The sequence below is a fragment of the Triturus cristatus genome, chromosome 4_1, assembly GCF_964204655.1.
Source record: "Triturus cristatus chromosome 4_1, aTriCri1.1, whole genome shotgun sequence".
Lineage (NCBI taxonomy): Eukaryota > Metazoa > Chordata > Amphibia > Caudata > Salamandridae > Triturus > Triturus cristatus.
The window spans coordinates 426,509,808-426,535,970 of NC_140585.1; the positions used below are offsets into that span (position 1 = coordinate 426,509,808).

The 26,163-nt window shown below is 43.4% G+C and overlaps 1 protein-coding gene across 1 annotated transcript in view; it reads left to right on the forward strand.

Moving 5' to 3' along the window:
* The window catches only part of PWP1 (PWP1 homolog, endonuclein), a 312,398-nt gene that overhangs the window by 160,769 nt on the left and 125,466 nt on the right, over positions 1-26,163 (forward strand). Inside the window, exon 9 of the mRNA XM_085652559.1 lies at positions 15,236-15,332. Coding sequence (XP_085508685.1) covers positions 15,236-15,332 — 97 coding nt within the window. The remainder of the gene's footprint in view (positions 1-15,235; positions 15,333-26,163) is intronic.

The following is a 26,163-nucleotide window of genomic DNA, read 5'->3' on the forward strand; positions in this document are numbered from 1 at the left end:
TTTCTTTTTCCTTGCTGAAGCCATCTCTCCGTGTGCGGCTAGTGTGTATTGTTAGGAGCCAAGCAGAACAATCGCTGTCATGGGATGGTGTGTCTATATTGCTAAGATCAGCGGTCCCTGATTCCACTCACCTCCTGTTCACTAAACGCCATAGCTGATGCGCGATTCAGGGCGTGATATAAACCTGCTTCAGCTATGTTGCCATTTAGCTTGAATTCTCTAGCTCTGGGCCCTCTATGGCGTTATTAGCTGGGACCCTGCCTTCTCCCCGTTCCGAAGCTAGGTCATAGGTATGTGGTCGACTATGATTAGGGTCCCTGGTTAGTAGTGCGAATCCCAGGGACAGCCCCGACTCACCCCTGGAAGGTTGCCGTTGTATATGTCCTCTGTTCGCCCCCACCTTTGCGGCGATCAACCGATCAGATCTCTGGGGCAGCAGCTTTTGGATTTGTCAAATGAAGCACTTCTCCCTCGCTGTATCCTTTGAGGGGTCTGGGATGGTCCGGAGGCCTCAGGGCCCCTCTTCCTTGTGTCTCTAGAATTAGACCATTAGATGTGGTCTAGCTGGGGATCCCCCCCATCCTGGTTTCTTATATATTCGGAATGGCTCCTAGACTCGCCCAGCCACTTCTCCACTCAGCATGGGCTCTTCACCAGCCCGCCCCCTGCTCCCTACTCCCCCTCCCCCCCCAGGGTGGGATGTGTCCAGCTCCTCCACGGGTGGAGGAGGGCCAGCTGCAATACACCAGGCCAGCCGCAGCGGTTGCAAATCTCCCAGGAAGCCCAGGGGCCCGCACTCGCTAGCCACGAGACCGGCTGCCACCGAGGTCAGGCCTGCCTCGGCCGCCTGAACAGTATGGGAGTTGGCCTGTGTCCCCCAAAGACTGCTCCTCACCTCTCCTAAAACTTTGGCTTCGCCGTGGCTGTCTTCGGTCCTCCACGGCCCCCACAGCGGCGACCTCTGCTGTCCCCTATAGCCTCTGCTACTGAGTCGCCTTTCTCTGGGGCCACGCTGTTTGTCTGGAGGTTCTCACGGGTGGATGGATTACGGTCAGCTACCCCCGCTTCATCCGTAGCTCCTCTTGGTAGCTAGCTGACAAGACTCCTTAACCACTCTGTTGAAGCGTTCTACTTGACCATTTGCCTGGGGATAATAATTAGAAACTCTTTTATGTAGAACACCGCATCTGTTAAGAAATGACTCAAATTCCTTACTGATAAATTGTGGACCATTATCGGAAATAAGTTCCTCAGGTAAACCTTCACGGAAAAAAACATCATCCAAGAACTCAATCACCTGCTCAGATGTTACTCTCTCAACAATTTTCAGCTCTGGCCCTTTTGAAAAATAGTCAACAAGAACTAAAGCATACATATCCTTTCCAGACTACTAAAATGACCTAAGATATCAACACCCAATTCCCTCCAAGGTCCCTGAGCATATTTAATAGGTGTAATGTCAACAGATAATGGCTTCACTGACTTATCACTCTGGCAACAGGGAGAACATTCCCTAACCCACCTGTCGACCATACCATCAATTCCAGGCCACCAGTAAAATCCTCTAGTTCTCCTTTTGGTTGTGGACATCCCCATATGGCCTTCATAAGCCAATCTACAAATCAATTCTTTGAGATTCTGAGGCGGAACAATTTTGTCACCACGAAGAACCATACCTTGTAAAAACATAAGTTCCTCTTTAACTTTAAAATATGAAGCTAGCTCACCACTTAACTTCCTTTCTTCAGGCCAACCTTTGTGCAAAAATACTAACACGTCCCTTAAAACACAATCCTCATCCATAGCTTCTCTCCACTTTTCTTCAGAGATCACGTCTAATTTATCCTCGCCTAAACTCTTGTTGATATCATCCATAGTGTAAGCAACATCACAATCATTCTTGTTCGTACAATCAGTAATATCTTTCAAAGGCAAGCGTGACATACAGTCGGCATGAACATTCATTCGACCAGGAACATATTCAACTACACACCAAAATTCTAGCAATTTGGCAGCAAGTCTAGCTAAACGAGCAGTTACAGTTCTACCACCACCAGCTGTCAACATATTGATTAAGGGTTTATGGTCAGTTCTTAAACAAAATTTGGTACCCCACAAAAACTGACGAAAATGTTGTGTGGCCCAAGTACATGCCAGTAGTTCCTTCTCAATAGTTGAATAGTTACACTCAGAATCACGAAGCATTCTGGAAGCATATGATACAGCATATTCGCCTTCTTTGTCCTTCTGCATTAATACTGCTCCTAAACCCAAACTACTAGCGTCTACACAAACAATACATTCCTTACCAACTACATAAGATTTTAAAAATGGAGCACCAAGATTTTTCTTCTCAATAGTATCAAATGACAACTGTTGATCATTGCCCCAGACAAATTTGGTATTTTGCTTGAACAAGAAACTTAATGGATGTACAATGGTAGAATAAAATTGTACAAATTTGCCATAGAATTTGGTAAGACCTAAAAATGACATCAATTGCTTTTTCGAATCAGGAGCAGGAGCATGGGCAATACTTTGTACATGGTTGAGTTTGGGTTTAATACCTTCGCTAGATATTTTATGACCCAAGTACTCCACTTTACTTTGTCTAAATTTATATTTGAAAACTTCAAAGTTAATCCTTTTTCTTGTACTTTTCTCAACACTTGATTCAAATTCTTATTATGTTCTTCACATGTCCCTCCAAAAATTAAAATATCATCTTGGAAGGCAATAGCTCCCTTACAATCTTCTTAAAGCTCTTATATTAACCGTTGGAACACAGAAGCGGCAGTAGCCAAACCAAATGGCATACGTAAAAACTGGAACATGCCTTCTGGTGTACCAAAAGCTGTTAAGCGCTTAGACTCATCATGCAATTCCACCTGATGATATGCACTTGCAAGATCAATGGTGGAAAAAACAGAAGCACCAGACAATGTGGAAATTAATTCATGGATGTTGGGTAGAGAATGTTTATCCACCCAAATCTCCTTATTCAAACTGCGAAGATCCACACATAGACGAAGATCTCCTGTGCCTTTAAGCGATAAAACGATGGGAGAATCCCAAGGCGATGATTCTATGGGCTCAATTATGCGCTTCGGAACCAAATCATCTAACATCTCTTTAAGTTTAAACCTATAAGTTAAAGGTACGTTTCTTATTTTGTGTCTGACAGGAATAGCTTCATCGTTTAAAATTATTCTATGTTTGAAATTAGAGTATTTACCTAAAGAGTTGGCAAAGACTTTGGGAAAAGTTTCTTTAATCTCATTGACAAATTTCTCATTGTCAACAGAAACCACACTAACTGAGGGAGAAGCATTAGGATCTAACTTAATGCCAAGTTCTTGTTGATGCGGCCAACCTAAAATGGTTACACCCTTAGTGGCAACATATACCTTTCCTCTAGGTCTTCTTCCTTCAAATTCTATATCTGCCCACATGAAGCCATCAAGATCAATTTTGTTGCCAGAAAAAAACCCCAGGTTGAATATCAGGTGGAAACAATTTCTTTGTACCCCAAAGCTCATTGAACAATTTCTTCCCAATAATACTGTACCAAGCACAGGAATCAACCATCAAGTGAACAGGTTTGTTATCAATTGTTGCAGTAGACGTGGGAAAACTCTTGTGATCAGAATGACTAACCCCAAGTACAGAATTTAATTCATAAGGAACTTTAACTTCTTCATAAGTGATGTAATTAACCTTTTGAAAAGATCTACATACTTTACTAAAATAACCCTTTTTTTTTAACATCTAACACATACTTTGTCCCACGCAGAACAACCTTTATAATTACCAACATGGTAGGTACTACCACACCTGTAGCAATATACAGTGTTTCTTTTGACATAAACTTTGTTCTCTAAAGTTTTCTTTTCAACATCTTTCTTTGTGTAAGTATTCAGACTATTTTTAGGTCCGGTTTGATTTTTTACTAGTAAAACTTCTGGTTCAATATTTTGCAATTTGGTATTTTGACTTCTAATTTCTGTTACAGATTTCGCAGACTGTTCAATACCTTTAACAATATTAATAACAGCACTAAGAGAAGATTCTGTACCTAACCATAGTCTTTCTTGTATTTTTTTACTTTTGGTCTTCATCATTATTTGGTCTCTAAGAACTTGTTCAAAAGTAATGGTTTCAAATGCACACAAACTGGCTAAAGTACGTACAGCAGATACATAATCCTCTATAGATTCTTCCTCCTTTTGCGCATGTGAATAACATTTGAACTTTCCATTACTACATTGATCTTTTTCCCAAAGCGAAATTTCATTTGTCTATTGGCTTTTTAAAAAATGTCTATATCACCAGCATCTAGAATAGGAGGAAGATTATTAAAGTATTTCAAACCTGCACCTCCCAAACAATGCTTAAGTAAAGCTAGTTCCTTTTTGCAGAGCAGTCTTCTTTTTCAAGAACATCAACATAGGCTAAAAACATAGGAAACCAAAGCTCCCATTCAATATTAGGTTCACCAGCAACTTGTAGAAAATGTGGAGGTGCAGCAATATTAGCCATGTTGAAATTCCAGAAAATAATGTTTCTAAACAGAATAAGCAACAAAAAAACAATTACATACAATTGTAAGTAATTGTGCCTATAACTAAGCTTAGTAAAACAACAAACATGAAAGGTGTGTACATCACTGTGATGCACAAACAGCCACTAAATAGACAAAGAAATGGTGTGCACATCACCGAAATGCGCAAATATTAGCTGATGAATAGACAAGGAAAATGCTGTGCACATCACCATGGTGCACAAGTACAAAAATGCACACTAAACTGAATACATCAAATTGTATTGTATGCACCACAGGTTAAACTGAACCAAATATGTTGAATCCCACGATGATCTCAGTGAGAAAACAAGGTGTGTGCATCACGCAATGCACCAACAGAGTAGACTTCAACTTAACGAAGATGGCCGCCAAGTGTCGTAACGTAGCGTCCGCACGTACTTTAAACGACTGACGTCGGATCCTGAGGTCATAGTACAGACCTCCAAGTGTTGAGGAGTGTGTGTGCACAGAAGGGTGCGCGTGATCGAAAGCGTAAAGGCTCAGCGCGAGGAAGAGCGTGAGCTACTAACGGCCCGTTGAGCCCAGGGAAACTGGAGATCCCCAAAAGAAGAGAAAATCTCACTCCTACCAGACGATGGCAAGTTCAGGGGAACAGTGCAACACCAACTGAGTGCACCGCAACATCTCCATGGAAAGAACAGTTGAAACAGCGGTTCTGGATTGAAGAAAAAGGTGAGTGCTGCTGCCTTCCTTCTCCTGCTCATCGCCAAATTTGTGAAGTAACAAGGCAGAGCAGTTTGGTTCAGTAGAGAGGATTTATTCCATATAAGGACAGCTTATACAACCACCAGCAGGAGCCGCCTAAGCAAGCAACCGTCTTCTCCTGCTCCGTGTCCAAGCATCCCAACATTTTCCCCATGACAGCCTAACATTCCACAATGACATGACTAAGAACACTACAACCGGTTTACACATCCTACCCGGACGCCATCTTGGAAATGCCCCTTAACCACCATCTTGAGAAAGAGGATAGTCATCATTCTTTGTGACTGTATTGAGGCCTTGATAGTCCAACCAGAAGTGCAAGTCCTTTTCTATTTGCTTCAGCACTATTGCCATTTGCGCTGGCTCATGTACTGCAAGAGCACTCAGTGACTCCCAGGTCCAACATCTTAGTTTGACTGCCTAAGTTTTTATACATTCCTAGACCTGCTCTAACATCCTGCATGTCTTGCTCTTGACAAGTGGACTGTCCACTCCTTATCTGTAATCGGCCCAGACTCGTGTTAACCTTAAGATCAGTCAGAGCAGGTGGTCAGAGGATATCAACCTGCCTCGATTATACGCGCAGGGCAGGTTTCAGACAGTGGAGAGGTTAACTCTCATCACTAAGTATTTTCTCATCTTAGGGCAGCAATTATGGGCAGACTGGCAATACTCTTGGACTTTATTGGCTGCTAAAATGGCAATCAGATGTTCCTTTTTAAGAAAGAGTTTCAATCAATTAAGAATTTGAACACAATGTGAGGGTCGCTTGTGGTGCCAACATCAGCTACAAATTTACCATCAATCTCCTTCATGACTTTTTTCAGTCTCTTGACTTGTCCTCGAGAGCCTGGAGGGAAATTAGTTTTAGGATCTGGAATTCTGGACCATTTTTGTTGCCACATACTGTTTCCTTTGGGGAAAATGTCTTCATTTCTGGCTCGAAGATATTTTAATGAAGGTCCAACATAGTCTACTACATTTTAGGTATGAATTCTAGGTTTTCCCTCCCTACCTTACTGCACCAAAGTGAGGGATCCTAAACCTGGTGACCTTTGAGAAGTTCAATGAGGCTAAAACTGACACCTTTCTATGATACCTACCTATAGCAAACAACAAGCAGAAGAGGAATATATCCCACATCCTCTTAAAGGATTCTCTCACAACATACAATCACAATGGGTGATAGGGAGGGAAAGGTGCATACTGTGCACCCTCCTAGGGTCAACACTTCTAAACCCAATGAGTATGGGGCACAAAAGGATACAGAGAGAAGGTATATTCTGTATGCTATAACCCCAGGCATTGAATCACAGTTCCAGATTTTCTGGATGAGGAAGCCTCAAGCATGTAATGTGGCTTGCTTTATCATAGGTTTCCTCAACTCACCCAGGTGAGATGGGACTACCAGGGTGTGCTTAACCCCAGAGATGTGAGGGAGTTCTTGATAAACTAGAAATACTGGATAGAGCGGAGATCCAGATATAAAACGACCACAGGGTAAACCTTTGGGATTTCACTTAATTGGTAGGTACCCCAAGTATTATTAGAAACTAAAAAGGGGAATGTTGTAGGTGCTATGACCTTCTCATCTGTTCTCCTGCCAACATTTTTCTGCCTATTTTCTAGCCTACCAAAAGGTCTCTGGCATTCCTCAAGGCTAATCAAAATAGGAAATCCCTGCTTATATAAAAAGTTACACCTTCATGCAGGTGAAAGAGGGATTTCCTACCTTCACCTTCTGGAAAATAGCAGCCATGGGGAAAAAAGAGAATCAGACTTACGATGAAAATAATCATAATTACCACAATTAATTCATTAGTGAGAGAGAGCAGTCAGCACATGTGATGCTTTTGTATCCCTTCAAGTCAAAACCAAACAGCACATGTGAGGTTGTGGTTCTGTGGAGACAAAAAACACATGCATACACTCGTTCTTCCTGACTTACCCAGCTGTGGACCGATGCTCACAACATGGTCTAGAACCGAGGGGGATGGCTCCTGTAGTCACACTCTTAAAAGTTCATAGTTACTAAAGCATTGCTCTCAGTACAAAGTAAATTACAACATGTCATGGATTATCACTTATGGTTTGCTGTACAGACTCAAGAGCACAGAGATTACCAGAAGACGAAAAATTGAAGAATTTCCTAAAAGGTAAAGACATCCGGGAATGTTCCTAAAGTACTGTGTAATGCATATTTCTATTCACAGGCTCATTCTGACTTACTGTCTAGGTCATATGTTTGTCTGGAAAATCCAAAGTACTGAAAATGTCCCGTCCTGTTCCCCCACCCACATTATGTGGGTGCGGTTTCCTTATGCAGAAAATTTGGACCTGGGATTGAATTCCTAGAGTTATGGAAGGCTTGCCACTAGCTTTGCAAGTTCTCTACATTTTTCAGCACTTTGTACCAGATGAGGCTAATATAGGAGAGAATTAGGTGCCTTATTAATCTTTTTGGTGCTTGAGTGGCCATTTGAATGTACCGCACGGAAAATCTGCATTAGGAATGCCTTTAGACTTGGCAGAACACAAGCCTATGCTAGCTCCTGGTTAAGGGCCTGAGGTCTCACTATAAAATATTCCCGCATCCCATACTGCATTGAACGTATTCTCTAGTGGAATTTTCCTCGTTTAGGTTCCTTAGATTAACTAGATGCTGCACTGCCTTGGCACCATGGCAGACGCCACAATGCAGTTCAGGTCAGAATCATCACGTTTAGAAGGGGCAAATCATTGGGGCAGTAAACAGATAGATGGTGCTCGTAATGTTCATATGGTTCTTGTTGCTTTGTGTTCCCGATACCATGTTATAGCCATCAGAGTCTGCGGTAGAGGAGCTTCAGTACGAAGAGCCTTTTTCCTGATCCACAATGGCGGATGTCTTTGTGCAGTCCTATCACTCATCTTCCTTCAGTCCCCTGTCCATAACGGTGTCTAAACTTGCGTGTGATTTCATGATTCTGCTCGAATCCCTGAGATTTCCAGTGAAAGTGGTCATCTTGTCCAGGGTATAAGTAGCTGACAGCCAGACACCATTAGACTGCAGACTAAGTGTCAAAAAGTGAAAAGAAGACAGCAGGCCTTTCCATCCATGCAGCCAAGATCTGGAACATCATTCCCATATCCATTAGCACTGCCCCCGCGCTGCTCCAATTTAGGAAAGAGATCAAGACTTACCACTATAAAGAACCCTCCATTACAATGCATTAACTGTCCACAGCCCATATTTCTCTCCAATTACTCGTTGACTTGATGCTGGTCTTTGACAATGTACAATGCTCTGCTGCCTTATGGCTAGTTTTTGCGCTATAGAAATACCATATACATAGATTCTAACTGGAGGTTTCATCTCAGCAGCTGTTCTGTTCCCATTCCCCCCGTGACGTCTTTGCATTCTTGTTACCATGACATTGCGTAGGAGCTCTAGAAGGGGGCAAACATTATTTCAACAGGTACCAGGACTCCCTTGTAGACAGTGAGAATCTTATATGACAGATCGTCTTCTTGGAAGCTCACCAACACCAAACAGTTCTGAAAGGCATCCACTCTGCAAACCTGGTGGTTGAATACTCAGCCTCCCTGCTAGAGCAGGCAGCGCAGGACCCGGAACCAGTGTTGGTTTGAAGCCTGGTCATGTCTTATCTTACCCTTCTTTTTCAGGAGTTATCTCTGCAGGTGTTGAAGGAAGTCAGACACCCTACGCTTTGGAAAACAGCGGAAACCAACACTAGGGCATTCAGGTTGTTGCCCAGTTGGCACCCTCGATCTAGTTCATACGGGATACCAATATCTTCCATTCTCTTCTTGCTACCTATCTTTATTTCCAGCCTGACATTGGGAAAGTGGAAAACATTTCCACATGAAAGCTTCCTCATGTCCTTAGCATTATGGATGGCCTGCATGGGGTCGGCAAACTCCTCCACCATTCTCCCAGTGTCTAGCAGACACTAGGAGTGCAGGAGCTCAAGTAACATCCACAGGCACCATCTGGACACAGGTCCTGGAATTAAGGATGTATGTGTTTAACAAGTGCTAGATCTTTTTCTCCATTGTCTAAGGCCATCATGGGTATCTCTGTTGTTCTTTCCATGGGGCCCTCTTAGGCAGGAGGAGACTGGCAACATGAAGGATGTAGGCAGTATATTTTACTGTGCTTTCCTTGTTGAATTGTCCCTCCATCGCACATTTGAAGCAACCAATGCCCTTTAAAGAGTCAGGTCACTGGTGCGGGGTGCTGGAAACAAAATGTTCAAGGGCAGCACAGCTTCCCAAAGCCCCGTAGAGAGCATTTGCCCGAACAGTTATTGATTTCTTCTGTGACTTGGAAAAGCTCCTTTCCCTTGTTTTCTGAGTGCAGCTCTCTTTCCTGCAGGCCTGTCCTGTCCGGGCACTAAGTTTCAAGTGAATCTTTCGAAGTTTTTAATTACAGACTCTTTCTGGGTCAACAGTATTGGTGCAAGGCAACCTGAGTTCTGCGCGACTAAGAACAGCATAATTTCACTACCCTGGTCAAGTTTGAAAATGCCAGCTGCTATTTGTTTTCCAGGTCCATTCTAATAGTTGGTTGCTGTGCAGTGAATTCTTTTGAAAGAAAAATGAAGTTCACTATCAGTTTTGAACTCTAGATTGGAAGATGCAATTTTCATAAGATGTACATCCTATACATATTTAACCTGCCAGGCACTGATCTGCAATCATATTTCAGCTACTTCAGTTTAAAAAAAAATTGATGACCTGGATTATTTTAGACTTAATCCATCTGCAGTGCCCTAATAAGATATTTACTGTGGCCAGGGCATTTGTCACCTGCTTCAAATGCTTAGTTTCAGCTAACACCTTTTGAGGTAGTCATTAGGGAAGGCATCTGTTACTCTGCTTGAAAAGGGGCTCTCTCCAAAGCTATTACGATGAGAAGAGTTTGGAGTGCTGCTGTCACATGTAATAGTGAATTTGAATGGCCACACTTTATCCTCTGTGAGAAAGGATGCAGGGCATACTCTTATCCACATCTCTGAAATGTTTCTGAGAGGGTTTTGAAAGACTGTTCTGGAATACTATTGAAGTGGACTTCCTGAACCTGGTAGGCGGAAGTGGAGCTGCGAGGGAAAGGAGAGTTCCTTCAGAGCTTTTGTGAGCCATCTTGAATTTTAGAGAGCAAAGCACAATGTGATATATTTTGTTCAGCTCGACACTGTAGCCAGTAAGGATATAACTTCTGGGTAGGAGTAGACATGTGGTGTGCGATCTTCCTATAGATTGTTGTAGTGTTACCCACTAAATGTATATTGAAGCCTCTTTTAAAGCACCCTGCTTGAACAGTTCTTGCATCAGAACTTGCTGTGAACAAACAGTAAGATGCCTCCCTCCCTGCCACAGGCAGACTTATCCTTGCAAGGTACATACGGGAAGAATTTACTCGTACCCTTAACAGGAATCTAAATCACAAAAGAGAAAGCCAGTGCCATGACCAAGTCCAGGTGAATGTTTAGCCTTGTCTTTTGCTAGAAATTGTTTTTCGGGTGGGGGTGGAGGGCGAGGGACTCGAGGGTGGGGGCTTGCTTCAAGCAATGTGGCGTCTGGTCCATGTGAAATCTGAATAGCGTGACAATACAAAGGACTCTCCTCTTTTATAAGAATTGCCTTCTGACCTGTGAGGTGCTGGGAAGGCCAAATCATACCTGTGAGGTTGTGGGATGCTCTGAACCATTTGTCAAAAGGTGAGGACTGAGGGGCTCAGCCTGCATCGCCTTACAAGCACTGCAGCCTTTGAAATCTTTTGAAACTTCTGTGCATCACCAAATTAGAGGTGCTTGGAGCGTCACATTATTAATTGACAATCACCAGCCTGTTTGAAGCACCTCTTTTTTCGTCTCTTTACCTCTGAATGAACTAGCTTAATGCAATAATGCTCCCTCGTAAAATGTTTAGATAAGTAAACCTGTTCTTGTGCTTCATTTTTATCCATTCATTCTTATTTTAGACATTTATCATTTTATGCAATTATTTTTGCTATAGCCTTTAATCCCTAGATGATGTAGTTCCACTTTTGTAAGGGTTTTACTTAGTGAGATCTTGTTTTTTATTAAATCTGTTTAGGACCTTGAATGTCTTAATTTCTTAACTGTTTAATTTTGGTTTTCTCAGTGGATTAAAAGGCCTCTCTGGTCTAGCTACTAGGAATTAAATTACCAATACACTGCCATACTCTATTAAGAACCCAAATAACAGCAAGAAAGGCACTCGAAATAATGACTTTACATGTTGTTTCTTCAAAACCTGTATTGTAGCGGACATCCAATTTTCTCAATTATTTATACAACAATTAATTATCCTCAACCAATCTGAGGAAATCTTCAACCCTTCTTCAGGATTAAAGTTCATCTGGAAATAATACATCCAAGAAGTGAAGAAAATAATAAAGTTGGTTTCCTTGCAACATTCTTTAAGAATGTGATTCATTTAATTAAGGATCTAAGAGAATTTGTATATGTGGGTCAACCTTCGTGTAAACTGAAAGTGAGGATAATGTCATCATATTGCCTAACTTTAGTTTCAAGTTTGAGACATTGTTCAGAAAATTAAAAGAGGAGGAAATATAAATGAACTTTTACTAATGAAAGAATGTTGATGGGTGTAGCAAGCTGGCTCTGTATATGGTAAACCAATAAGTGTTTTTTTTGTGCACAGAGTCCAGAGATTCCCCAAGTGTTTAGTCCTCAATGTATATCCAAAGAGCTCTATTTGTGTTAGTGTGGGCAAGCAGCCTTAGGCCTAACACGGAGGAGTGTAAGACATTTGTCATTCACACAGTGACTAATAAATGACACACAACACAAAAAGGAGATTCACACCAATTTTAGAAAAATAAGCTTTATTCAAGATTTATTTTAAGACCAAGATGTTTGCAAAATGATAAGTACATTTTACAGGAAAAATACTTTAGACTTTAAAAAGTGGGCACTTAGTGTAAAGGTCAGGCTTTGCAATGTAAATCTGTGTGTGAAAAGCAAAAGTGCAGTTTTGCAAGCGAGTACTCTGCTTACAATTTCAGTCTTTGGGGTCTTTGGCCAACACCAGGAAGGGTTCAAATCAGTACCAAGTGTGCACCACCAGTGGCACAGATGCAGAGGTCAAATTCGAGGTCGGACGCCCAATGTTAATCAATGGAAACTGGGGGTACTCGAAGTCGCTCTGCTCACAGGTGAGTAAAGCATGTCAGAGGTTGAGCTCCTGGAGTTAAGGTAAGTAGAGGAGGCGGGCCACAAGGCTCCACCAAACTTACACCCTCAGCGGCACAGTGGTAGCCAGATGCCAATGCAAACCAATTGGGGAGATCGAAGTTGAAGAAAGGCTGTAGGCTCAGGCCAGGAAGCCAGACGAAGAAAAAAATAAACACAGCTGCCCAGGTAAGTACAGATGCTAGGGGACTTAGGGACACTGTTCGCCAAGCTCCCTGAAAACCCCGGGGCTTCGGATGCAGGGGTGTCCTTTGGCATCGGAGGCAGTTTCCCAGTTCTTCAGGGCAGAGTTCTTTGTCTTTGGAGTTGGTTTCTTCTGGACAGGTCTGCTGTCCAGGGGAGATTAGGAGTCTTTGTTAAGGCATGCAGTCCTCCCAGGGCTCTTGAGGTCGCTGGTCTGCGTGGCGAGTCACTCTTCTCTAGCAGGTTCTTTGAGGGCTGCAGACAGGCCCGTAGGGCGGGGGCCAAGTTAATTGGTATCTTCAGTCTCCGCTGCTGCACGGCTCTCCATCGTAGGTTGTTGAAATCTGATTTTAGGGTCTGGGAAGCCACCTAAATACTAGATTTAGGGGTGTTACAGGGGAGTAACAGGTAGGGACCAATGGGTTCCTTCCCTGGGATGGCTACACCCACTGTTAAGCCACCGTCCTGTGTGTGGGGGAGCATAGCCCTAGACCTGATTGGATAAGTCCCACCATCTTCAAGATGGTGGGCACTGAAAAGTGTGCTTGGCTTCGCCTCCTGCACCTTAGGGGTGGAGTTGGCGAAGGTGGGCACACCTCCTATACTAGCTTGGTTTTCCTACTGGTTCACCCGCCAAAGACAGTCAGAGACCACACCAGGGATGGTAAGTTTTTAGGGGGCACCTCTAAGGTGCCCTCTGAGTAGATGTTTTATTAAATCTGACACTGGCATCAGTGTAGGTATATTCAGAGGAGTTGTTTAGTACCAAACACTCCTGGGTTCAGTGAAGCCATCATGGTGCTGGGGAACTCGAGTTTCCAGCCCATGTTGCCTCTATGGCTTCCCTGGCACTTACAATATTAAGGAATAGACTAAAATATTGTAGAGGCACACACCTGAGATATAGTTCACCCTTTCGTAGGGCTTGTAAGGCTTGCTAGAGGGGTGACTAACCTATACCGTAGGCAGTAGTGTTGGACATGCCACACAGGCAGTGTGCCATATCGACTCTGTAGTTTTTGTATAGTTTTAGGGAAGAAGCACTGGCTCAGCGGACTTGGTTGGCACGGACCCTGTGCACGTACATTCGAAAACACATCATTTTCCAGAAATAGGGTGTGTGGAGACAAGGGGGGGCTAACCGTGTCATGAGAGGCACTTTCTCACAGTGGATGAAAAATTTAAATCATAAATGCCAAATGGTGTTAATCATTGAAGATAAAATGGATTTGTTGTCTTCTCCAAAATATGCTAGCATAGGAAGAGCATTAAACTTTTAATTATTGCATTTTTCCATCATACTGATTTTTAATTGCATGGAAGCAGATAGTGAAGGATCACTGTATTGAGACGAAAAGGATGGCGATAAACATCTTATTGACATTGGGCTATCGTTTTAGTGAATAATTGAGGAAAGCAAATAAAGAAGGATTTCTTATTAGGAGAAGGTGTTGGCAAAATATATTTCAAAGAAGGTTATTCATGGATTGATGGTAACAGGAAGTGAGGTAGCTCTATTGATATATTACAAAATAGCAGCAGTTGGTAAGCCAGTTGGAAGGATATAAAGACGTTATGTTATTAGATTGAAGGATAATAAGAGCCTTGATATACAGATATCAGTTGAATGGTTAACAATATGTTTGAAAACTTAAAATTGTAATATTGTGAGAAATTGTAAGTAAACAGATTTTTCATAAGCTAATAGAATATATATGATGGGAAGGGAGGAGACTGTGATTACAGTGTCTAAAATTGGATGAACGTTTCTCCGGATGAGAATGGTGTAATATTCCCTCAAACATGTCTAGGATAATAATGTTTTGGATAAATAATAAAATTTGATTTGCAATACCATGCATCACTATTATACTTTGTGAAATACATGTTATTCAAAGTAGTTACTAGTTCTTGTAAGTGGCTTTCTTTGAGTTTGGGAGGAACCTGTTGTTTATACTCTAGCTACTAGTATAGGCATGGAAACCTAATGAAACCTGTTTATCTCCAAAGGCTAATGTTCTCACAATTGCCCTTGCTTACTTTGAGTCATGTCTGTTTAAACTGGCTAGTTTTTAATGAGCATAGCCCATGGTCGTTTATCCCTTTTTTAGATATTTCAGGTCATTAATAATGTCAACTTATCCGTGATAGCGTGTCATTGCACCCTAACATTTAACTTTCAGAGCATAAAATAAATGTTATATGTATTTCACTTGTTTGTGCTAGATTGTTTGATTATCTTTAGGGATTGGACACAGGAGGGAGCAATGAAAATTCTATACAGTTATTAAGTCGCCTTCGATATAATTTTTCAATTGTTACAGCTCTCAGGAAAACACCTGTTGAACAAATGAATGTACCCACAAATTGAGATAATGAGTAACCTGTGATTAAAATTGTATTGTTTACTTATAAAATGCAGTCCTCTGAAATCTTTTTGTACTTCGCTAAATTGTTTGCTAATTCTATTTCAAACTCTATTTCGCTTTTTCTGTGTCAGGAATGTATTGGCAAGTGCATCTGCTGATGAAACCATAATTCTTTGGGATCTGTTGCAGGGCAAACCAGCTGCAAACCTTACTTTACACACAGACAAGGTATGTTCTCTTTATTATTTATATGTTGCTATATGCCATCCTAAGGTTATCTGAAAGCAGTGAAGGGAGCGGGGGACTGAAGAGACAGAAAAAAATGAACTAGGAAAAAACGAAGGAATGAGATAGGGGGGTTGAGGACATACTGAGCTGCTAGTATCTTACCAGACTGAGTAATAGTGTATTGTGGATAGCCATTCTTAGGAGTGTTGGAGCAAGAATAGTAATAAGGAGGTGAGAGAAGGACTGAGCACACAGAACAGGATATTGATTAATTTGCTTTTTGTAATTGTGTTTGTGTAGCATTGGGGCAGCCTGGGGGTTGCTTTAAATTGCTATTCAGTGGGTAGTATTACAGATGACTTGTAAAAGGGTAATTAGTTGGCATAATATTAAATAATGAAAGGTAGACTTGAAAGTCTGATTATCAGTATAAAGGAAAACGTAGGCCCTGTTAAAAGAAGTTGTGTTTTCAGGGATTTCCTCAGTTTGAGAAAGCCATATTTCCTATGGAGGGAAGAAGAAAGCACATTTCAAATGGAGGAGCAATGAGCATAAAATGATCTTACACCAAAGCATTGAAATCTTGAAGGGTGTATGGGGAGACAGCTTTGGATGGCCAACCTTGAGCCTTTGGCCACTTAGTAAAGTGGCATCATTTTGATGAGGACAGATTGAAAACTCAGCCTTGGCATCTTTCGTGTTCAAACCATGCTGCCAAGGGAGAATACAACATGGTGGGGAGAAGTACACAAAAGAGAGAAACTCCTAGCACAGGAGATATGGGGGAGCACACGAGGGAAAGGGAGAGAGATGGAATGTCACACACTCACTTGGACTGCCTAATCAAAAAGGGAAAAGTAGTTCTTTAAAAGTGGGCAGTAGATGGGCACAAGTCAGTCAACCCAAGAGAATGGTAGAGAGGCTATGTCCAAGGGTAGGGACAAATGCAAGATGGAACAAGATGAACAAGGCAAGCCATTGAATAAGAAGCAAGCAAATAAGCGACAACAAAACCTGCCAATAATAAGCAGTGTGTGTGATCGAAGTCCACTGTACAATAGATTTTTTTCAACAAGATAGCTGCAATGTCTGGTGGGCTCAACTTAAAAACGGCACTAATTATCTCTCTGATTGCAAATGAAAGCCTAAAATAATTCTGTTTCTCACAGAAACATGCTTAAAAGATTATTGTAATTCATTATTGAGCGATATACAAATGATCTAATTGGGTAAATTCTAGTCCACCGTTCCCCTTTTATGTAATCACTTTTTAGGTCGAGCATTCGAGACCTCTTGTATATACTTATATGTGTATGTACTTTGTGGGCTCTGGAGATCAGCCCTAGGACTTGTCTGTTTCCGCTTAAGGACTTTTTTTTCTTTTCAACTGCCTCTATTTAACTGTCTTGATAGAAAACTACCAGCAGAGGTTCATAAAATACCAGAATTGCTTTCTGCTGAGGGATTTTTTTTTTCTTTTTCTGGCAACTGCCTCAATTTGACTTTCTTGATAGAAAACGACCAGCAGAGGTCAGTAAAATACCAGAATCACTTTAGCATTCTTTAGTTTTCAGTCCATAGAAATTGTCTTCCATGAGCACCCGTAGACAATAATATTTTTTTCAAATCTTGTATTTCAGTGATATGACCATCAAAGGCCCTGCTTTTATATTAAAAACAGAGCTTTGGACTTTACCATTTCCCGTTGAAAGGCAATATTTCTCTCCATGTGTTCCCATACCTGGCGTGTCACACAGTTTGGTGCTTACTTTCCCTCCATGTTAAAGAATAGTAGATGATTCAGCACCCAGGCTAATATGCTGCATAGCTAAATACATATAAGGTCCCAAAGGCGAGACCGATTGCATTGCAAATGCTTGTTTTAATTGGCTGGAAAACTTTATCTTGATTTTTCTAAAAAACTTATAGTGACTTATTTTTTTCTAGTTTACTTTAATACCTGGACAGAAATGGGGCTGAATGTGTGCTCCACTCTTTTTCTCACTCATAGTATATAAGCAAATTATTAAAGGAGCCTTGCTTAATCAGACCACACTATGGATATCATTTGTAGGTTGAAGTAGTCCATGGAAATGGCATTAACTGCCCACTTTGCCATATTAATAAAGCCACAATTTAATGCACATATAATAGAAATAAATAACGTTAAATAGATCAGAGCTGGAGCTTAACCCCTTCGCTGCTAGGCTTTTTCCCCTCCTGTGCTAAGCCTTTTTTGGGCTATTTGGGGTAGTGCGCGCTTAGGCCCCTGTAACTTTTTGACCACATTAGGTATCCACGCCAAATTTGCGTCCTTTTCTTCCAACATCATGGGTTTGTGGATTCTCCTAGAGGGTTCCCAGAAATTAGTCAAAATACAGCAACATTTTGGTTTTTTTGTGAAAAATGGGGAAAAGTGGCTGCAAATGAAAGCGTCTGGGTTTTTTTCTACAAATGATATCAAAAAAGGGTTTGTGGGGCTGAAATCACAATTTCTCCAGCTTTTAGGGAATGACAGATTTTTGTCAGAAATCCAACATTTTTTACACAGTTTTGACATTTTTCTGGGACATACCCTATTTTTGCTATTTTTTGTGCTTTCAACCTCCTTCCAGATAATGGTAGAAATGGGTAGAAAATCAATAATGGATCCTGGAAAGCTATACATTTTTGAAAAGTAGACAAAATTCTGAATTCAGCAAGGGGTCATTTGTGTAGATCTATCAAGGTTTCTTTATAGAAACTAACAGGTAAATATAGGAAAAATTAAAAATTTGTTGAAAAAAGCAGCCTTTTGAGTCAACGTTTTCACCTGTAACTTCTTCGAATTATGACATCTCTTTGAAAGCAATGTACCGTTACATCCGGAGGACCTTCCTGGTTGTGGGGATATATAGGACTTGTAGGTTCACCAAGAGCCCAACGAACCCAGAGTAAAAAACTGAGCAGCATTTTGTAATGTTTTTTTTTTTTTGTTCCGGGTATATAGCAATTATTGTGGGAAAATGTGTACATGGAAAAATCGGTATGAAAGACACCTATGTATTTCTGAAATGGGAACAAATTACAGAGTTTAGAAACAGTGCATATTTGGACATTTTCGAAATTGGGAATACTCATACTTGCATGACAATTATTGGTCATTTTTCAAAATGACTTTTTTTTTACACAATGTCTTTCATTTGGAAGGGAGAAATGCATCAAAAATCAATAGGTAATAACAGTTGCTTTACAAATCTGAACTACCCTAAGTCTCCCGATAAAAATGGTACCTCACTTGTGTGGGTAGGCATAGTGCCCACGACAGGAAGTGGCTCAAAACCTAAGGTGAACACACCACATTTTCACACTGAAAATTTACACTTTTTTTGCAAAGAGTCTAGCTGTAGTTTTTGAGCCCTAGCCCTGCCGGCACCTAGGGAAACCTAGCAAACCTATACATTTGTGAAAACTAGACACCCAGGGGAATCCAGGATGGGGTGACTTGACTGCCTCCCACCATGGTCTGTTACCCAGAATCCCTTGCAAACGTAAAGAATTGACAAAAAAAACAAATTTTCCCCACATTTCTGTGATGGAAAGTTCTGGAATCTGCGTGGATCCACAAATTTCCACCCACCCCGCGTTCCCCAAAGTCGTACGAGAAAAATGGTACCTCACCTGTGCGGGTCGGCATAGTGCCCGCGACAGGAAACGGCGCAAAACGCAACGTGGTCACACCTCATTTTTGCAGTGGAAAATGACCCCTTTTTGGCAAAGTGACTAGCTGTAGTTTTTGAACCCTAGCCCTGCCGGAACCTAGGGAAACCTAGCAAACCTATACATCTTTGAAAACTAGACACCCAGGGGAATCCAGGATGGGGTGACTTGACTGCCTCCCACCATGGTCTGTTACCCAGAATCCCTTGCAAACGTAAAAAATCGACAAAAAAAACACATTTTCCCCACATTTCTGTGATGGAAAGTTCTGGAATCTGCGTGGATCCACAAATTTCCACCCACCCTGCGTTCCCCAAAGTCCTACGAGAAAAATGGTACCTCACTTGTGCGGGTCGGCCTAGTGCCCGCGACAGGAAACGGCGCAAAACGCAACGTGGTCACACCTCAATTTTGCAGTGAAAAATGACCCTTTTTTGGCAAAGTGACGAGTTGTAGTTTTTGAACCCTAGCCCTGCCGTCACCTAGGGAAACCTAGCAAACCTATACATTTTTGAAAACTAGACACCCAGGGGAATCCAGGAAGGGGTGATTTGACTGCCTCCCACCATGGTCTGTTACCCAGAATCCCTTGCAAACGTAAAAAATTGACAAAAAAAACACATTTTCCCCACATTTCTGTGTTGGAAAGTTCTGGAATCTGCGTGGATCCACAAATTTCCACCCACCCCGCGTTCCCCAAAGTCCTACGAGAAAAATGGTACCTCACTTGTGCGGGTCGGCATAGGGCCCGCGACAGGAAACGGCGCAAAACGCAACGTGGTCACACCTCAATTTTGCAGTGAAAAATGACCCTTTTTTGGCAAAGTGACTAGCTGTAGTTTTTGAACCCTAGCCCTGCTGGCACCTAGGGAAACCTAGCAAACCTATACATTTTTGAAAACTAGACACCCAGGGGAATCCAGGAAGGGGTGACTTGACTGTCTTCCACCATGGTCTGTTACCCAGAATCCCTTGCAAACGTAAAAAATTGACAAAAAAAACACATTTTCCCCACATTTCTGTGTTGGAAAGTTCTGGAATCTGCGTGGATCCACAAATTTCCACCCACCCCGCGTTCCCCAAAGTCCTACGAGAAAAATGGTACCTCACTTGTGCGGGTCGGCCTAGTGCCCGCGACAGAAAACGGCGCAAAACGTAACGTGGTCACACCTCAATTTTGCAGTGAAAAATGACACTTTTTTGGCAAAGTGACTAGCTGTAGTTTTTGAACCCTAGCCCTGCCGGCACCTAGGGAAACCTAGCAAACCTATACATTTTTGAAAACTAGACACCCAGGGGAATCCAGGATGGGGTGACTTGACTGCCTCCCACCATGGTCTGTTATCCAGAATCCCTTGCAAACGTAAAAAATTGACAAAAAAAACGCATTTTCCCAATATTTCTGTGATGGAAAGTTCTGGAATCTGCGTGGATCCACAAATTTCCACCCACCCCGCGTTCCCCAAAGTCCTACGAGAAAAATGGTACCTCACTTGTGCGGGTCGGCATAGTGCCCGCGACAGGAAATGGCGCAAAACGCAACGTGGTCACACCTCAATTTTGCAGTGAAAAATGACCCTTTTTTGGCAAAGTGACGAGCTGTAGTTTTTGAACCCTAGCTCTGCCGGCACCTAGGGAAACCTACCAAACCCATGCATTTCTGAAAACTAGACACCCGGCGGCTTCCAGGGAGGTATGGCTTGCGTGGATCCCCCAACGTTTCCTTACCCAGAATCCCCTGCAAACCTTAATTTTAGCTGAAAAAATCACTTTTTTCACACATTTTGGGGTGGGAAAGTTGTGGCATCACCGGGCTCACACAAATTTACCACCACCCAGCGTTCCCCCAGGTCTCCCGGTAAAAATGGTGCCTCACTTGTGTGGGAGGCCCAAGTACCCGCGGCAGGCAAGGGCCCAAAACGTAGTGAGGTGACATCAAAATGGCCTATCGCAAAACCACCTGGTTTTGCAAGGGGGGTCACTTTGGTTTTTGACCCGGTGCTCGGCAGCCATCTAGGGAAACCTACCAAACCCACACATTTCTGAAAACTAGACACCCGGCGGCTTCTAGGGAGGTATGGCATGCGTGGATCCCCCAACGTTTCCTTACCCAGAATCCCCTGCAAACCTCAATTTTAGCTGAAAAAATCACTTTTTTCACACATCTTGGGGTGGGAAAGTTGTGGCATCACCGGGCTCACACAAATTTACCACCACCCAGCGTTCCCCCAGGTCTCCCGGTAAAAATGGTGCCTCACTTGTGTAGGAGGCCCAAGTACCCGCGGCAGGCAAGGGCCCAAAACGTAGTGAGGCGACATCAACATTGCCTATCCCAAATTTCGCCTCACTACGTTTTGGGCCCTTGCCTGCTGCGGGTACTTGGGCCTCCCACACAAGTGAGGCACCATTTTTACCGGGAGACCTGGGGGAACGCTGGGTGGTGGTAAATTTGTGTGAGCCCGGTGATGCCACAACTTTCCCACCCCAAAATGTGTGAAAAAATGATTTTTTCAGCTAAAATTGAGGTTTGCAGGGGATTCTGGTTAAGGAAACGTTAGGGGATCCACGCAAGCCATACCTCCCTGGAAGCCGCCGGGTGTCTAGTTTTCAGAAATGTGTGGGTTTGGTACGTTTCCCTAGATGGCCGCCGAGCACCGGGTCAAAAACCAAAGTGACCCCCCTTGCAAAACCCGGTGGTTTTGCGATAGGCCATTTTGATGTCACCTCACTACATTTTGGGCCCTTGCCTGCCGCGGGTACTTGGGCCTCCCACACAAGTGAGGCACCATTTTTACCGGGAGACCTGGGGGAACGCTGGATGGTGGTAAATTTGTGTGAGCCCGGTGATGCCACAACTTTCCCACCCCAAAATGTGTGAAAAAAGTGATTTTTTCAGCTAAAATTGAGGTTTGCAGGGGATTCTGGGTAAGGAAACGTTGGGGGATCCACGCAAGCCATACCTCCCTGGAAGCCGCCGGGTGTCTAGTTTTCAGAAATGCGTGGGTTTGGTAGGTTTCCCTAGATGGCCGCTGAGCACCGGGCCAAAAACCAAAGTGACCCCCCTTGCAAAACCAGATTAACTATTGTTCCTACAGCGTGAGAATTTTGGAATAAAATTGCAAAGAAAATGTGGCAGACATTTTGAGGTTTGCGGGACATTGGGAATAAAAAAAACTTTTTGAATTCACAAGAGAGACATCACCATGAACTCCCATGGGTTTTCGACAATATCTACAGTTGGTGGGTTATTCTTACATGGAAAGTGTACCTTGACAGAGAAACTAAAGACAAAGATTGCTGCACAACAATCTATTCCTCAAACACACACACATACTAGTTGGATTTGGCACGAGGGTGAGTCATGGTTCAGTGTATTAAATTTTATTAACTAGAGATTTCACAAAAATGAAATGCACTGTCAATAATTAAATTCACAAAAAACCAAACCAATGACTCGCAGCTCGTGAGCTGTAAAGACACGTCAAGGCACCAACCACTTTACAGGCCATTCACACACCTTTCATACGTGATACAAACAAGACCATTCGCACCACCAGGTACAAAAGCAACACAGTACAAAATTCACCAAAAAGGGACAAGGTACACCCTGCTTCAGAAAGATAAATATTACTGCACAGCCATCTAATCCGCAAGCACACACACATACTGGTTGGATTTTGCACGAGGGTGAGTGATGGTTCAGTAGATACAATTGTATTAGCAAGTGATTTCACAAAACATGAAATGCACTGGTAATAATTGAAAGGGCGAGAAACTGAACCATTGACTCGCAGCTCGTGAGCTGTAAAGCCACGACAAGGCACCAACCTCTTTACAGGCCATTCATACACCTTTCATACGTGTGAGACATACAAAACCATTCACACCGCCAGCCGCGGGCCCATCACATGACAAATCTCACACCAGCACACAGCGCCATTCAAGGGCCAATCACTTTCAAACGCCCACAATCCACACGCAGCAACTACACATGCTGATGTATTGCGTGGAGTGGCACTCAGCTAGCAGTGTGTGTAGTGACCAGCAGAAAGTCACTACTCACACACAGCCAGCCGAGCTCCAGTCCACACACACCGCTAGCGGAGCGCCAGTCCCCACACACCGCTAGCAGAGCGCCAGTCCAGGCACACCGCCAACCAAGCGCCAGTCCAGGCACACCGCCAGCCAAGCGCCAGTCCAGGCACACCGCCAGCCAATCGCCAATCCACGCACACCGCCAGCCAAGCTCCAGTCCACGGACACCTCCAGCCAAGCACCAGTCCGCACACACCACCAGCCCACGCACACCGCCAGCCAAGTACCAGTCCACGCACACCGCCAGCCAAGCACCATTCCATGCACACCGCCTGCCAAGCTCCAGTCCACGCACACCACCAGCCAAGCTCCAGTCCACGGACACCACCAGCCAAGCACCAGTCCGCACACACCACCAGTCCACGCACACCACCAGCCAAGCTCCAGTCCACGGACACCACCAGCCAAGCACCAGTCTGCACACACCACCAGTCCACGCACACCGCCAGCCAAGTACCAGTCCATGCACACCGCCAGCCAAGCACCATTCCACGCACACCGCCAGCCAAGCTCCAGTCCACGCACACCACCAGCCATGCACTAGTCCACGCAGACCGCCAGTCCATGCACACCGCCAGCCAAGCACCATTCCACGCACACCACCAACCAAGTGCCAGTCCACACACACCAACAGCCAAGCGCAGGCCTACACACACCGCCATCACATTTAGGATTTTTTAAGAAAAAAATAAAAACACAAACAAATCGCAAATAGATACAAATCTTCTAACAGAAAATCAGCAACTAAATACATTGCACTAACACCAACCTTGAAACAGAATCAAATTATCCTAAGAATACAGACCAGGCAGTTCACTTTACCACTCATGCATGCTCCCAATAATTCTTTCGCGTGTGGTACGCTCTAAAACAAGCAGGGAGACACAGTGCAGGATGAGAAGGACAGTCGGGGCAGTACATACGACTCTCCTTCCGCGTACCTCTTCGCCAACAGACTCTACATCTCCTACTGGGAAAATCTTTTGAGGGTGTGGGAGGAATGTGATCTGGAAAGTGGCGATCTTTCAATCTAGCAACATCCTCCACCACTCCAACTCTAGGAACACTTGCCTGTTCCACTACAACAAGGCTGCCTATTACAGACTCCTGAAACTTAGCAAAAGTCATCTTTGACTCAGGGCAAGAATCCTGGAACACAACAAAAGCATTAAACATTGCCAAGTGGAAAAGATGGATAGCCAACTTCTTGTACCAAATGTAAGCCTTACAAAGAGCAGTGTAAGGTTCCAACCTCTGATCTACTCTGTCAACACCACCCATGTGCCTATTATAGTCTAAAATGCACACAGGTTTGCGCGCTTCAGCGACCTGACCCCACACAGTCACAGGTGCAGTGCTTTCATCATGGATGGTAGTCAGCATGTAGACATCTTTCCTGTCTGAAAACTTCACAGCAAGAAGCTCCTGGCAACGCAACGCACTGCACTGTCCCCGCACAAGCTTTTGACAAACAAGTTCTTTCGGGAAACCTTTACGGTTAGAGCGGATTGTGCCACAAGCAACAGTGTCCACTTTGGCCAATTCCCTGAACAACCGCACACCAGTGTAGAAGTTATCTACATATAAATGGTGGCCTTTGTTAAAAAATCCTCTACCAAGTTCCCAAACAATTTTCTCAGTCACTCCAAAAGTGGACGGACAACCAGGGAGGTTCATCCTAGATTCCTTACCGGTGTACACCCTGAAATTAGACACATATCCAGTCCTACTGTCACACAGCATATACAGCTTTATTCCATAGCGTGCCCTCTTACATAGGAATGTATTGCCTAATAACCAAGCGGCCCTTGAACAACACCAAAGACTCATCCACTGCAATTTCTTTCCCAGGGGCATAAATCTCAGAAAATCGATCAACAAAGTGATCAAGGACAGGCCTAATCTTAAAAAGACGGTCACAATCAGGGTGATCTCGTGGCAACGCTAAACCATTATCAACAAAATGCATCATCCGAAGCAGAAGCAAATACCTGTCACGACTCATGACTGCCGGAAAAATAAACGTTGCCATCAAGGGACTGCTAGACCAATATGAAGACATTGATGGCTTCCTTAGCAAGCCCATCAACAAAGTTAAACCCAAGAACTTCTTCATCTCTTCAAGATTTGTGGGAGTCCACTGGGTAGCTCTAGAGTGTGGCTTAAGACTGGCACTGTTGTCCCTCAAAAACTGTTCGGCATACAAATTAGTCTGCTCAACAATCTCTGCCAAAAACACATCGTCCATAAACAACTGAAAAAAATTTACCCGCAAAAAGATTTCAGTATTCACTCTAGACCCTGGAACACCAGTAAACTCTGGCAATGCCGGCTGCACCATGCCAGGGGCAACCCAGAGTTCATCACTTTCAAAAGGAAGCCTTGCAGCCCCAGCCTGCAGCCCAGATGCCTCTTGCCGCACTACACCAACGGGAAGCCTTGCAGCCGCAGGCTGCAGCCCAGAAGCCTCTTGCCGCACTACACCAACGGGAAGCCTTGCAGCCCCAGGCTGCAGCCCAGATGCCTCTTGCCGCACTATCGGCACATCAGTCTCCTCCTCTAACACAGGCACTTCATCCGCACTAAGAGTATCTTCATCATCCGATGACTTCATACGGAGAGAAAACTCACTGCCAGAATCGTCCCCTGCCTCCTCTCCCTCAGATGCAGAGTCAGTCTCTGAACCATGGTCAGAGGAAGACTCAAACAGCAAACCAACAACCTGCTGAGCAGTAATCCTGCGGCTAGCCATTATACTTACTAAGATAGAAGACTGCACAAACAAGTCAACAACAACCAACAATGTGCAAACCAAGTAAGTAAAGAAATGTGTACCTTTATCACAAAGATCAATGTACTCAAAAACTATACAATTCAATTACAAGAGACAGCTGCACTCACCAGAAACCAACTCTGCAGTGACACAGCAAAAACCAACGATATCCAACTAGAAAGAAGAAAAAAAAAAATTACTCACAAGACAACAAAATACACATCGAGCACCAATGCAAAAAGGTTTTGACACTCAAAAAACAAA